This window comes from Mesocricetus auratus, unplaced genomic scaffold (genome assembly GCF_017639785.1).
Source record: "Mesocricetus auratus isolate SY011 unplaced genomic scaffold, BCM_Maur_2.0 Super-Scaffold_100023, whole genome shotgun sequence".
In the NCBI taxonomy this organism is placed as follows: domain Eukaryota; kingdom Metazoa; phylum Chordata; class Mammalia; order Rodentia; family Cricetidae; genus Mesocricetus; species Mesocricetus auratus.
The window spans coordinates 20899731-20914130 of NW_024429204.1; the positions used below are offsets into that span (position 1 = coordinate 20899731).

At 48.2% G+C, this 14400-nt stretch overlaps 1 protein-coding gene across 2 annotated transcripts in view; it reads left to right on the forward strand.

Annotated features, from left to right (window-relative positions):
* Positions 1-14400, forward strand: part of Fer1l6 (fer-1 like family member 6) — a 158206-nt gene that overhangs the window by 106494 nt on the left and 37312 nt on the right. For both annotated transcript variants that reach the window (XM_040730441.1, XM_040730440.1), the window contains 5 exons: positions 355-504; positions 9726-9836; positions 10100-10261; positions 11519-11699; positions 13534-13757. In XM_040730441.1, the coding sequence (XP_040586375.1) occupies positions 355-504; positions 9726-9836; positions 10100-10261; positions 11519-11699; positions 13534-13757 (828 nt within the window). The remainder of the gene's footprint in view (positions 1-354; positions 505-9725; positions 9837-10099; positions 10262-11518; positions 11700-13533; positions 13758-14400) is intronic.

The following is a 14400-nucleotide window of genomic DNA, read 5'->3' on the forward strand; positions in this document are numbered from 1 at the left end:
TCTATTTAAGAGACTCAAAAGGGTTGAGTGCCAAGCTTAGGTCACAGAGCTAGAAAGAGGCAGATTAGAGACCGCAGAACCAGGTTTACTTATGTCCGAAGGTCGTGATCCTGTCCACAGTAGAGACTTGGAATGTCTGTTGTTATCATGTGTTTTCTTTCCCCTTCCATCTACCTTGGTTGGTTACTTTAATTGTTCTTCTTGGCGTTCCACTGGGAGCCTGAGAGCACCTTCTGTCCCCACAAGCTCTGGGCGGGACTGGACAAGAGGGGTTTAGTGGAAGACGAGATGGGGAAGCTGACACTGCTGCCCAGAACTAAGCAGATGCCAATTAAAAACTCATTTCCTCTCTAGGGGAAGCCAGAATATTTGGGTGCCACGGTGGCTGCTCCAGTTGTGACACTAGCTGACCAGGACTATGAGCCCCCCAAGCTATGCTATCACCCCATCTTCTGTGGGAACCTCTCCGGAGGGGACCTTCTTGCGGTGTTTGAGCTGTTGCAGGTAAGAGGTCCACAGCATCTGGACCAGAAGCCTTTTTGCTCTGGTTGGCCAGAAATGCATTTCCTCTGGATGTGCTATTCAGTGAAGCAATGCCTGGTCCATCCCTGTGATCCGTGTCTATGAAGCTGACCTCCAAGAACTTTGATAGCACAAGTTATTCCCAGAATTTCTGTACCACAAATCAGAGTCCTAGAATGAACGGTCCTTAAGGGTTGGGTCATCAATGAGGAGCTCCAGCAGAGTCCCTCAACCCCATCAGACCATAGGAGGATTTGAAAAAAAAAGGCATCGGGCATCTGTGGGTCACTTGCTGTGTGCCTGAAGTGATTCTTGTGGCATCTCCTATCTTTCAACGTACTTGACCCCCGCTCCAGCCTCTGGAGACACATATTGCCATTCCCACCTGAGAGACGGTGAGTGGAGGGCTTGACCAGCCTCATCTCCTTCTCCAGACAGGGAGCTCAGCTCAGCTCTGACCCTGGACAGTGAAAGCTTCTACTTCCTATTCCATATCACATCCAAGGTCAGCAAACCCCTAGTTCTTCTCCGAAGTCCTAGAGGGTGTGTGTGTGTGTGTGTGCATGCATGCATGAGTGTGCGTGTGTGCATGTGCGTGTGTGTGTGTGTGTGTGTGTGTGTGTGTGTGTGTGTGTAGGGAGGGAAGCTGAGTTTCTGAAGGACAAAATAAAAGGGAGCATGCATGGGCTCTCCAGAGTTCCTCTCCTGGACCCTACACTCTATGAGGCACCACGGTGGCTCTTTGCCTTCGAATCAGGCCAATGTTTCATCTTAGTCCTGCAGGATGCTATGACAGAAAACCATTGACTGAACAACCTCAACAACAAACACAGTTGAGGCTGGATGCCATAAAGGCAGCGATAGATCTGGTATTGGATGGAGGCCGAGCTCCTGGTTTAGAGCCGGCTGCTTTCTCACTGTCCCCTCACGTGGCTGGGAGAGCAATGATCTTCCCTGGGTCTCTAACTGTAAGAGCCCTCACATTCACGAAGACTCTGGATTCTTCTCTAAGGGCGAACCCCCAAATGTCATCATGATGGGGCTACAGTTGGAGCATCCAAGTTTGACACCGGATCCATAACATCTTTTAAAGGAAAACCTGAGTTTTAGAAATCCCAATTCAAAATGAAACAAAACTCAACTCACTTGATGAAGAGACTGAAGACACATATTCCTAACTATCAGCATGAAGTGGGACGAGGGAGGGGCTGGATCACATGGGGATAAATCTCAGACCTACCACCTGTCACAATGTGGCTTTTTCTTTTTGCAAATGCAGAGTGTTAATCAATCTACCCAAGGTATCTTCTACACAGTAGTCTATGCATGCTACTTTATTATTAATAATATTGCTGTGCTATAGGATATTAAAACAAGATCTTTGCTCCCAACTATTGATTTTAGAAATGGAAATGAATAGAAAGGCTATAATGTCACCAGCATGGCAAGTCAGAATCTAGACTCCATGCAGACAGATTTCCAACCAAAATGGAGGGCTAGACAGTGCTAATTATTACAGGGACCAAGTTAGGTTAGATGTACTTGCATTCAAACCCAAGTTCTCTTCCCATCTGTGGTGTGGAAATTGCAGTTGGCTACAGTGATGCATTTTTTTTTTGGTTTTTTGAGACAGGGTTTCTCTGTGGCTTTGGAGACTATCCTGGAACTAGCTTTGTAGACCATGGTGGTCTCGAACTCACAGAGATCCGCCTGCCTCTGCCTCCCGAGTGCTGGGATTAAAGGCATGCGTCACCACAGCCCGGCCAGTGATGCATTCTTTAGGCCATCCTCTCAGAGACCTTGTCACTTGTGTTTGGAGTCCCTTAAGGAAACATTTTTTATGGAGAAAATGACAGCTTTGGAGAGTGAACCCCGCCAGGGAAACTGAGTCTGGATAAGTGGAGTGAGGTAACAGGCATTCAAGGACTGCCTTCACTCCAAGTAGTTGAAGGGTAGGAAAGTAGAACTAGAAAGACAAACACTGGGTTCTAGGATATTCTAGGATATTCTAGGATGTTCTAGGGTGATAAAAACAGGTAGTCTCCAACAAAACCATCTGTAGCCAGGTAGCTATGTGCTGCCCAGAGAGGCAGGTGTCAGAGCTGAAGGCAACCTTCAAATCAGCTGGCCCAGTCTTCCCCAAATGAGAGTCGTGAGCTGTCAGCAAGCTTGCTGGTTCAAGCCCAGGCAGACAGCAAACAACACCGAACCCAGACAAGACAAGAGGAGCTCTGCCCTGATGGCTCTCCCCACTTCTAGAGGAAGCCCTTGTTTTCCGTTCCCCTTTAATGTCCCATCGGCTGACAGCTTCCTTTCCCAAGAGACTGCAGGCTTCAGACTCGGGAACTCCAGCAAAGCGTTTCCCTTGCCTTCCTGGAACTCCAGTTCCTCCAAATCTAGTGAGCGGGGAAACTTAATAATTGTTCCGTATTACATATTCCAACAGGCTCTTGTTTTCACCAGAATTCTGTGTGTGTGCTGGTGTGTGTATGTGTACATACGTGTGTGTGTGGGGGGGGTGTATAAGTGCATGGGTACACATACGTGTGCATGTGGATCCCTGGGGTGGATGTCAGGTGTTTTTCCCAATCACACTCCACTTTTTTAAGACAGGGCCTGTCATTGAACCTGTCGCTAAGTCAGCTAGACTAGTGTCCGTCAAGTTCCAGGGACACCCTGTGCCCCACTCTCCAGCTCTGGGGTTACAGGCATGCCCGAACTATTTTCTCTGGATGCTGGAAGTCAAACCCAGGTCCTCGGGCTTGCATGGCGGGCGCCTTACCGGCTACCGTACCTTCTTGCCTGATTCTGTCTGTTTTAAATTTTCCATTTACTCCTTTTACCTACACACACAACGTTTCCTTTTAGCAAGCAAAGCTGTGTCCAGTTTCTTTTTAAGGCTACTAGAGCATGGGGCATTGAGGGCTGTGGTGGCTGACTTGGGAGAACTAGACCTGGCCGGACAGACGCACGTGAGAATGCTGAGTTCTAGGTTAGCCCAGCTGAATCTAGGCAGCTGCTCTTCCCAACACACAGCTGCCTTCATGAGTGCTCCTGGCCCGAGTCTCCAAGGCTCCCCGCAAGTCTTTCTATAAGGGGCTGAACAAGTTGACACCTCAAGATGACCCAAGGGCTCTGCCATTTGGCAGCCATGGTCCTGCCCACCCCCCCCCCTCTCAGAACTGGGCGCACTGATGAGACACCTGCTGCTTCCCAACAGGTGAGGAATCTCCAAGGTTTCCTTAGGACTTCTCATTTGACCACTTGTTCAAACAGCGATTTGATCATCAGTGTGCCCGTCTTAGGGTGGAGCTCAGACACGCTGAGCTCGCAGGGGCTGGAGCTGCCTTCACTTAGGGCAGCTGCTACCGCTTTGTGTCTGTGGCTGGCTTGCTCTCAGTTCCCTGCTTCCAAGGCTGAGACAGTCCCCTGGCTCAGGAGTTGGTGGCACAGGGATGCTATGTGCTCACCAGATCCACTGTCCCCATCAGCTGCCCACCCTAGCTGCCCCTCTCTCCCCAGGCCTAGCCCAGCCCCAGCTGTTAGCCCAGCCCCTCTGACGGAAGTACTCAAAGTCAGCATGGTATCTATGCTCATGGCCTGGGCAGCCCCGTAGCTGCTACCTCACCTGTTTCCCATCTTCTCTGGTCCCTGGACTCTTCTAGTTCTCGTGGCAACGGTTCTCCTGTTTGCATCCATTCTCCGTGTTCCTCCCAGGACACAAGTTGATCCTGTTCTCCTCTCTTCTTCTGCATCTTCAGCTGCTCCCCAATCCCTACCTGTGAGACCGTATACCAAATGCTGCTTTTTTAAAGCACCACTTCCTTCAAATGCAGTGAGTAGAGTTTGAGAAGGGCTTCTCGGAACATCTCTCTTGGGGATTTGAAGTACCTGCTGCTGCGGTAAAGGCTCTCTGAAGAACTTTCAAAAATATCTTTTTCAAAACCTTATGTTTCCAAGTGTAACCACAAAGCCATTTTGGTTTTTATTATAATGGCTAACACTCCACGAAGAGAAAAATCTAGACTGTACATGGATATCAGATTCTCAGTCTGGCTTTTAAACTGTCTCAAAAATTGTCCTCAAACTACTTTCTCAGAATCACATAGTCCTACCTACCCTGCAGCCGCTATGGCCTCTTTCTGCCCGCTCACTCCAGGTTCCTGGCTCTCATAGATTCACTCTTCTTCTCCTAGGCATGCTGAGAGAACCCACTAAGCCATTCCGAAGTCTCCCCACTCTGCCCACCTCACCTCCTGCAGAGCCATTTGCCTATCTATGAGAGTCACCAAAATTCAGGACAATCGATGTCTGTTCCCAGAAGCTCGCCCATTCTATTCCAAATGTTCTCTCCCAGCTCATTCTGTGCTTTACCCCTTTGCCTGTTCAGTTCATGCCCATTGTTCCTAGGCAGTTGCAACAGCCCTTACCTCTGCCTTTGTCACTGTGTCGGTCCGTTGAAGACAAGAATTGCGGTACTCATTGATTCATGCATTCAAACATGTATTTATTCAGTGTCTATTATGTGTGGGTGTGTTCCCGAGGAATGTTCCTAAGTAGACAAAACACAGATCTTGCTGCCATTATCTCTCTACTGTACTCTGCAAATCCTAGAACTGCTCTGTCATCTTACTACCAAGTAGGTTCAATGCACATCCCAAGAATCCATGGAATAGCACCCCCTGGAGTTGTTCAGTGTAGTGTTTAGAAACCTACGCAGCATATCTGCCTTCCTAGATCCTGTGACACTTCCCAGGAATCTTTCACTGACCATCATGTGAGCTTTGTTCTTATTTTTTTCATTTATTTTTAATCTTGGTCTCTTTGGTAGATCAAAGCAAAGCTATATTGTCCTTGCCTTTCACTTAAGTTCCACTGGCTTGAACAAAGTAGCAGTCTCCTGCTTCATTTTTGCTGCTCATTAAACTGGCTCACTAGTAGTCTAAATTAAGTGAACGAATTAGTCTTACTCTGCATCTCTGATTGTTCTTTCTATCTTAAAGTTATCAATTAGTATCTGAATTTTGTAGCAGCCCTTCACCTGAAATAAGCTAGTGACAGGTTAGTGAAACAAGAAAGTAGATTCTAGCATAGTGTTAAGGCCTTCTAGAACATTCTGCTCAGGCCCCTGGAGACTCTCCATCATTAACTTAATCACGGAGATGACACTTGCCTCCTCTGGTGACTAACATGTCAGTATATTGACAATATCGCCTTCATAGTTCCTTCCTGGGAAGCATTACCTGCTGTGGTGTCACCTATGTGACTACGGTATGTGTCTAGCTGGGACGCACAAACACATTTGCTATTTGAACTGGGGCCCAATATATTTCTCAGAGATCTTTTTGTTTGCCAGGGTTGGTGACAATTTCTTTCCATGTTTTTAAGATGCTATTCTGCCTTTGGGCTTCTTTGTTTGATAAGGAGCTGTGTATCATTCTTACTATCGCTCCTTGAAAAAGTGACCTTTCACCAAGGTGCCTATACATATGGTCACAGGACTTCCTTTTCTTCCTTGTGGCTTTAGCTTTCAATTCTTTACAGAAATCCTTCCTTGTGTCTTTTATTGGGATCTGTTTCTTTGGTTGTTGCTTCTCTTGGCTACATTGTTTTATTGCACTGTGGACACATTGTATAAAACAATATGTAGAGAAATTGGAGCCCAAACTAATAACGTTTCCCTCTAGAGAACTTAATATTTTTCTGAGTTACTTTGAAGCCACCAGTGCCTCTTAGTTCCTGCTAGCTTTGAAACTGATGTGATGGGGGCATCGGAGAATGAAGAATTCTCAGACACGTGTAGAGAAAAGCCAGGATTGGGTGGGCCTGCCTTCTGATGGAGACACAATGGCGGCAGGGTGGAAAGCCAGTGTGTTTGTGGTGTGCTGCTGAGTGCGGATGTGGGGGAGCTAATCTCAGTAGAGCTCTCTGTAGGGAGCAGTCTCAGGCTCTAGACACTCAGGAGGAAGCAGCTGTGTCGGATACTTTGTACACACACTGTCAACATCTGTAGACCAGAGAAAGGCCTTGCCATTCCCATGGGTCCTGGGCACTGGGGTCCTTGACAGGGCAGTGGTCATGTCAACAATACTCACTCAGGACTCCATCCACCCTACACAGCAGCAATCCAGAATCATCTCCATTCAACTAGAGACAACTTAAAGTTGAGCCTTGTTCTTTGCAGAGCCGATGTAGCTTGCTTTGCTCCTAGAGAATTCTCTGTGGCAGAAAGCTGCACACACCTCCTCACAGCAACTCTGACTTAGAGATCATTTTCCCCCTTTCACCAGTGACAAGTGACTGAGAGGCAGAGATCCAAAGTCACTTTCCCCAAGTCCCACAGAACTCTGGTCCTTCATCGCTGTGCTGAGTAGGAGAATCAGTTGACGTGATGAGGAGCGGAAGACCACAGAGAAAGGCTTCCAAACACCTGCGATTATCCAGATGTGCAGGGCTGGGATTAGGGTCATGCATGGCCTCTTTTTTGTGCCAGGCACCCACGTGTCTCACCTTTGCCCTGGTTATGAAGCCAGACCCTTGTTGAGTTTCTCTTATTTCATCTTCCCTGGGATAGTAGAACAATATGTCCTTCACAACGAATCACTCCGCTTAGCCCAGAACTGAATTGTTTCACCTTCCTAACAGTGCCTCGTTTCCCCAGAGCCCCGTGCACTGAGGAAATACACACCATTCCTACAGGCCACAGTGACCCACGTCATTACGGAGAAACTTAACCCTGACTGTCAGCCAGTCCATCTTCGTCACACTATGAGACTCTTAAGAGCTAGGGTGAATATTTAAGGTCATAAACTCATGTCTTTTTTGGAGGATTGCCCAGACTAACACCTCAGCACTCCCGGAGTGAAAAAACAAAGTTTAAAAAATAACTTTAAAATATGCCTTTTAAAAAAGATTTAATTTTATTTTTCATATATGAGTGCTTTTCTGCATCAGAGCTTGTGCAACTTCTGCATGCCTGGTGTTTATAGAGGCCAGAAGAGCATACTTGATCCCCTAGAACTGGAGTTACACAAAGGTGTGAGTTCCCATGTGGGTGCTAGGAACCACCGTTGGGTCCTCTGTAAGAGGAGCACGTGCCGGTAGCTGCTGAACGATCTCAGCAGCCCCATACAGGACATCTTATAAAAAGCACATCCAACAATGCTCTAAGAGCCCGAGAAGAGTGAGGGGCCTGGAGAAAAGATGGTTCACGCTTTCATTTGAGTGGGTGGCAAGATTTCTAACATCCCCAGGGCCGGGCCTGGAGAAAAGATGGTTCGCACTTTCCTTTGGGTGGGAGGCATGATTTCTAACATCCCCGCAGCAGCAGAACAAACACGATGAGCAGAAATTGAGGGGTTTGAATATCCATCCCTACACACTTGGCTACTGGAAGCGATAGGTAGGCCAAGTGCCCCATCAGACCATTCCACATTATTTAAAAAGCTGTTCTACTTTATACATTATAAATATGCATAGCTGTTCTATGTCAAATTAAAGCTGTTCTGTGTCAAATGAAAATAGAATACAAAGCGAGTCCATAGGCAGCTGCTTCCCCACCACGGTCTCAGCTGCTTTTTTTTTTTAATTTTATTCTGGGTTACTTAAGGACACTTTCATTCAAATACACATTGCTCCCTCCCTTTTTCCCGGCTCCCCTGCCCATAGTCCCCTTTGGTCACTTAGACAGTCCTACTTCCAAGTCTTACACACACACACACACACACACACACACACACACACACACACACACACACACACACACACACGACTTTGCATAGCTATGTAAATTCTAAGAAATACAGGTGAGAGAAATCACACCGTATCTGCTATCTGTATGCCTCTTAGTCTTCCACGGCTCTGTGACTGGTGTCAGAGGAGCAGTTGTTAGCCTCCCAGGTGAGGCCATGTTGACAGACAGCATCACTACCTTGGCCCACTGGGCGTCTGGGTAATCATCTTCCTGGTTCCAGCTTCTTTTACTGGCTCATCCTGCAGCTTCCTTTACCGGCAACCCATTTGGCGTTTGTAGCGTCTGCTTGTCTTTTTCTGGGCTTTCGTGTAATTCTTCTGCCATGGCCAACCAGAATACATCTGCAAGGATGAAACGGGCATGCGTGTGCTTTGCTGGCTTTGATGAGCTATCAGGTGCTTCCTAGCATGTGGAGCTAATGTGACAGTCAGCTAGTAAACATTTGTCAAGGCGTCCCTGTATGTGCAGTACTGCTTGAGGGTTTGGCGAAGGAGATGAGTAAGAAAAGAGGAAGACTCCTCCTGGCCAGGCTCTGTAGATTTTGCAGGCAGGCAGACAAGAGCCGCAGAGAGCTGAGTCACAGACTCCAGGCAGGATGTAACAGAGCATCCTGCAGGACTGAAGTGTCGGCCAGCTCAGTGTCTGAGGCTCAGCGAGGGAAAGTGACTTGTACGGGGTCGCTCACATAAGCCTGGTTTCTGTGCTTGGTCGCCCGACTGCCACACTTGCTGTGTCTATATGGAAGATACAATGCAGTCAATGGACACAGGGCGGGAACATGGCCACAGTACCTGGGACCCGGTCTGGAAAGGCTGCTTGCCAGATGTGGGCAGTGAGGTAGGCCTTGAAGAGACAGCAACACGGCCTACATGTGGGAAATTCCCTGTCTGTAGTGGGAGTCTCTAGCTTCTTTGTGGGACATTTCTGCAAAGCCTTGTAATTGTCCTGGAGCCTCACTGTGCCCAAGGCCACAAAAGCGACCCGTTTTCTCTTGAGATCCACAGATTTTTACTTTCTGCTTCATTGATGAGCAGTAAGTCTCTGTTCCGTTAATATGATCTCATTCCGTAGCACTACGGGCTTCCTGGAGCTCTTGACTCTCGGGAGGGAGTGGGTAGTTAGATATCAGAGGTCAGGATGTGATCACAGTCCTCCTCCATCCATTGCTGCAATTCTCTGTGTTATGCTTATCAGCCGTGAACATCTATACACTTGTGGGGGTTTCCCCTCTCGGTTGTCTACCGGGAGTTTACTGAAAGCCGTGTCTTACCAACATCGCGGCTTACCCTGAGTGCTCACTAAACGCTTGCCAGTCGGTGTTCTTGTCATCAATGGAGGCAGTATGCAGCAAGGTCCCAATGAAGAAAAGATGTCTTGCTGAGGAGGTCCGGCATGGCCTGGTTACCCCTCCTCCCTTTTCCCCCTCACTAACGGCTGTTTTGTATGGCAGGTCCCTTCTTCTGGACTACAGGGCCTCCCTCCCATTGACCCACCAGACATCACACAGACCTATCCTGTTCCCTCCAACATCCGGCCAGTGCTGAGTAAATACCGGGTCGAGGTACGGCTCAGGGAGTGGAGGGGCCTGCCCCATAGGACTCATGGCGTGTGGGGGTCCCATCCACATAGTTGGGGAGGTATGGCAGGATGAGCAGGTGACCCAGAGATGAGCCCACTAGCTGAACTGGACAAGACAGGGTCTGCCACTAGCTGCATTGCATGGTTTGTACCTGGAAGACCACACTGTCACTCCGAGGAGTCCCGTTTGGTTTTCCATTGGTCACACACCCGGCTTCTCTCTGGCTTTGCCCACCCTCTCTTCAGGTCCTCTTCTGGGGTGTCCGCGAAATGAAAAAGGTGCAGCTGCTCTCTGTGGACCGGCCACAGGTCCTCATTGAATGCGGGGGACGAGGCGTGAAGTCTTGTGTGATCCAGAGTTACAAGAACAACCCCAACTTCAGCGTGCAGGCAGAGGCCTTTGACGTGGTATGGGCTTCTCCTCCGCATCTACGCAGCCCCCTTTCCACAGCTGGGCTCCTCACCATCAAGATTCCAGGTGTATACCATCTGAACGAGTAGCCTGATTACAGAAAGCCAGGCTTTCAGAATGAGGAAAAGTAGATGCTTGTTCGAATGTTCAGGTCTGGATCTGCCGATACAGCAGAGAAAGCTAGAGAATGTTTGCCTACCAGAGCAGAGTCCTTTGAAGGAGAGCCCCCAACTCATCCACACCCGCACAGTCTCTGCTAGACCTCATGACTCAGGCCTGACATCCCACCTACTCAGGAAACTGAAGCAGAAGAGACACAAGTTCAAGTCCTGGTCAGGCTACAAGGAGGGTTCCAGACTAGCCTGGGCAACTTAGTGAGACCTTGTCCTAAAAGAGAAAAGGAAAGATGGCTGGAGATGTCTCCCGGTGGCCTGGTGCTTGCCTAGCATCTGTGATACCTAGTACCCATGCCCATACATGCCCAAAAAGAAAGAAGTATACAACATCAGGCCTAGCCTAGTCTACCAAGAGAAGATGTGTTTAGCCACAGACCTCTTTGGTTTAACAAGCCCTCCAATTGCTTCTGAGAACTTCTGACTACAAGAAGCTCTATAGAAACTTACTTTGATGGCCACATTTAAATAATGTCCCTTGTGTTTCAAATGTCAGTGGTTGTCATATGTAAAGTAGGAATGGGGTTGGGTGTCTATTGAAGACGGGGTTTGAATGAGTTCACCAGACCCAAGATAAATGATGAATAATTATTTGTTAGGGAAGCACTTACACAGATAAGAGTAAATAACCGCCTTGGTCTTCCAGCTCTAGAAGATGCAGTCTCTGCCCTTCCAATGCTCTCCACAACCCAAGAGAGCTTGAGTCAGTCCCTCCTCTACCTTATAATGGGTCACATCTGCACCTGAAACCATGCCCAAAGGGTGTGGCCACCAGTACAAGTTCGCTGACAAGGCAAAATGCCACTATAAGGGAGATATTTTACAATGGAAATCTTTTAGGGATTTGTACCCATAATGAATTGTTACTAGAACATATCCATCGTAGTTTTAGTGGTCATTTCCTGGCTTGGGAAGACAGTCCCCCAGAGTTTGGGCAAGCTGCCGAGCTGTTCTGGGGTCTAGAAGGTCAAGGCAGAGAGAAGAGAGGTGGACGTCCAGGTGTGCCCCCCGTAGGTGGGTCTGCAGGGCTGCAGCAGGCAGAGTCACCCAGGCAGTGGCTTTCCCTCACCTCTCCTGCAGGAGCTGCCTGAGAATGAGCTCCTGCACCCACCATTGAGCATCTGCGTGGTTGACTGGAGAGCCTTCGGGAGGAGCACCCTGGTGGGCACCTACACCATCAACTGCTTGAAGCAGTTTCTGTGTAAATCCAGAGAGACCCTTGCCCTCGCCTCACAGACGGACAGAGCCTGGACAGAGCCAGGTAGGAAGGGCATCCTAGAGTCCAGAGTGAACAGGGCTGTAGAGTCAGGGTGCCTGTGTGTATGTACATGGTATCTGCCTCAAAGAATTCTCAAGTGGAGCCTTTCTGGTGAGTTTACATCTTTATCCTCTCATGTCAGAACCAAGTCCTCCACTGAGACATCTTTGAATGTTCCTTAGACTCCTCTGCCCGGCCCCCATGCTCTGCCATTTTTTCTCAGCTTCATATTCGGTATTCTAATCTGTTCCACTTTTGGTTCTCAGGTGTTCAGAGTTAATTACACCCCTCAGCTCTGTGCTGAAGCATCTTCATTGATATACTCAAATCTGTCCTGTCCACTCTCCTCCTATGCGTGTCCTCCAGACCCTCCCCAGTACAGAACTCCCGTCAGCACTGCTGTAAGACTTAATGAATGAGTGTGTGTGTGTCCGTGTGTGTGCTCCCCCCCCCCCGTGCAGATATACACATACAAGGATAACACTCATGGCGGTCAGAAAGAAAAAGGCATCAGAGCCTTGGAGCTGGACTTACAGGTAGGTGGTCGTGAGCCGCTCAGTGTGGGTGCCAGGAACCTAACTCCGGTTCTTTGCAAAAGCAGTAAGCACTCTGAATTGACTAGCCGTTTTTTCCAGCCCCTCTTGTAAATTTAAGCACGCTTGTTCTATATACGTGATATGGTGTTATAACATTTTTTGGCTCTTTTCACTCAATGCTACATCCTAATAACTATCCACATTGCCATGTACTCATTAGTTTATTATGACTACCCACTGCGTCTACTGTATTTCCCTTCTTCCTCTCCTTTTGAACCAGACTGGACTCCTAGGTTGTTCACAACTCTCTGCTTTCACCAACCGTCCTGTGATGAAGACACCTGTGTGTGTTTCCCAAGGGACGATGCCGTGTGGGAATTTCTCCCGCCTATTTATCCAGGAATGAGACTACTGGTCTCAGGGAATGTGCACATGAAATTGTACTGAGTGAAGACAGAGGGCGCTCTGGAGCACTGTGCTGATTTACACCCCTCCGCATCTCTCCCATGACTACACTGGAGCCCCCCCCGCCCCCCGCCTCTTTCTGCACTCTCCTCTCTAGCCTCCTCCTCTTCACTTCCTACTATCCAATCTTGGAGGGTTGGATTTTGCTTTGTTTGGTTATCGGAGGTTGGCTATTCTGTGGGTATCCATTTCAGCCTGGGTGTCTGTGTCTAACACAGAGCAGACGCCTATGAGAATTTGCTGGATTAACTTTGCTGGTGAAAGTCATACCCAGGGGCATGAGAACCTCTGAAGGCCTTGGCAACCGTGAAAACTCCAGACTCAGAAACACCCATCAGTGCCGAGTTGTACAACGTGAAATGCAGAGGACAGTTGGCAACTCTAAACACGTGTTATGACCCTTAGTGACATCACCGGCCCAGTTAGAATCTCACAGAGTCCAAGCATATAACTGCTTTCTGCTAAGCGCATGTGATCATGTGCCCAGTGTACTGCCTTCGCTTGGGGGTTCACTGACGTCTGAAACCTCAAAATATTTTTAGATTTACTCACTGGGGAGTGGGGGACAGTCAAACAGAGGAGCCGTGCCCTAAACCTTGGCTGTCATGATCCTAGTGCCCACAGTTTCTCTAAGCCATAAATAATTTCTATTGCCACTTATTGATTACCTATTGTACAATAGATGCCATACATCATGGTCTCATTTTATCCCCCAGGAAAGTTGTTACTGTCATCCTGGAAATAAGGAAAAGGAGGTTCAGAAATGTCAAGAACTTGCCCCATTTGAATCGTGATAACAGCTGTGTCCCTTGACTAACTAATGGGCTTTCCTGCAGCCATTTCAGATGCACAAGCAGACATCGAGCCTTCTGGACCCAGCTCCTCCCAGGATCCCCCAGCAGATCACATCTATGTGGATGTTGAGCCTCCTCCCACAATGGTACCCGACTCTGCCCAGCCCCAGACAGCCACCCTGGTCGACATCCCTGACTCCTCTCCAATGCTGGAGCCCGAGCGCAAACCTGTATCCCAGGAACCACCAAAGGATGGGAAAGGCAAGGTAGGTCCCTCCTCTTGGCCAGGCTCGGTGGAGTTTGCACTGGAAAATAGAGACTAGCTATGTGAACTTGAGACAGCAACTTCATAATTCTGGTTATCAGTTTTCTCATTCACAATGAAGGTATTGATGCCCACCTCCAAGTACTATTAGAAGATTGGAAAGTCATTGTGTATGAAATTAAAGTGCTAGTCAGATGTGACAGTAATGTTTAATGGGACAGAAACTCTTCTAAATTCATTAGCTTGGAAAGGCAAGGGTTTCTGCTTCCAGAACTACTGCACAAACATTTAGAACCTCCTTTGCACAAGGTCAGACATGGCCAATATGTGTCCTTTGAATTCTAAAGAGGAGAACGACTCTTCATACGCAGTTACGTGGCTTTGGGGAGGTGTCTACTGCCATAGCAGCCAGAACACGGCTGGTCACTGACCTCAGAACTGAGCAGGGTTGGTCCTGGTTAGAATGTGGTGGGAGTTTCTAAGGATGGAGAGGACCACAGAGAATGAAGATGCTGTCAGTCTTCTGAAGTCACAGGTTTAATTTCAAACCCCAAGATCATTTTTAACTTTTCCTTGTCAACTGTAACGATACACATTTGTAATCCCAGCACTCAGAAGGCTGAGATGAGATGATCATAAATTCA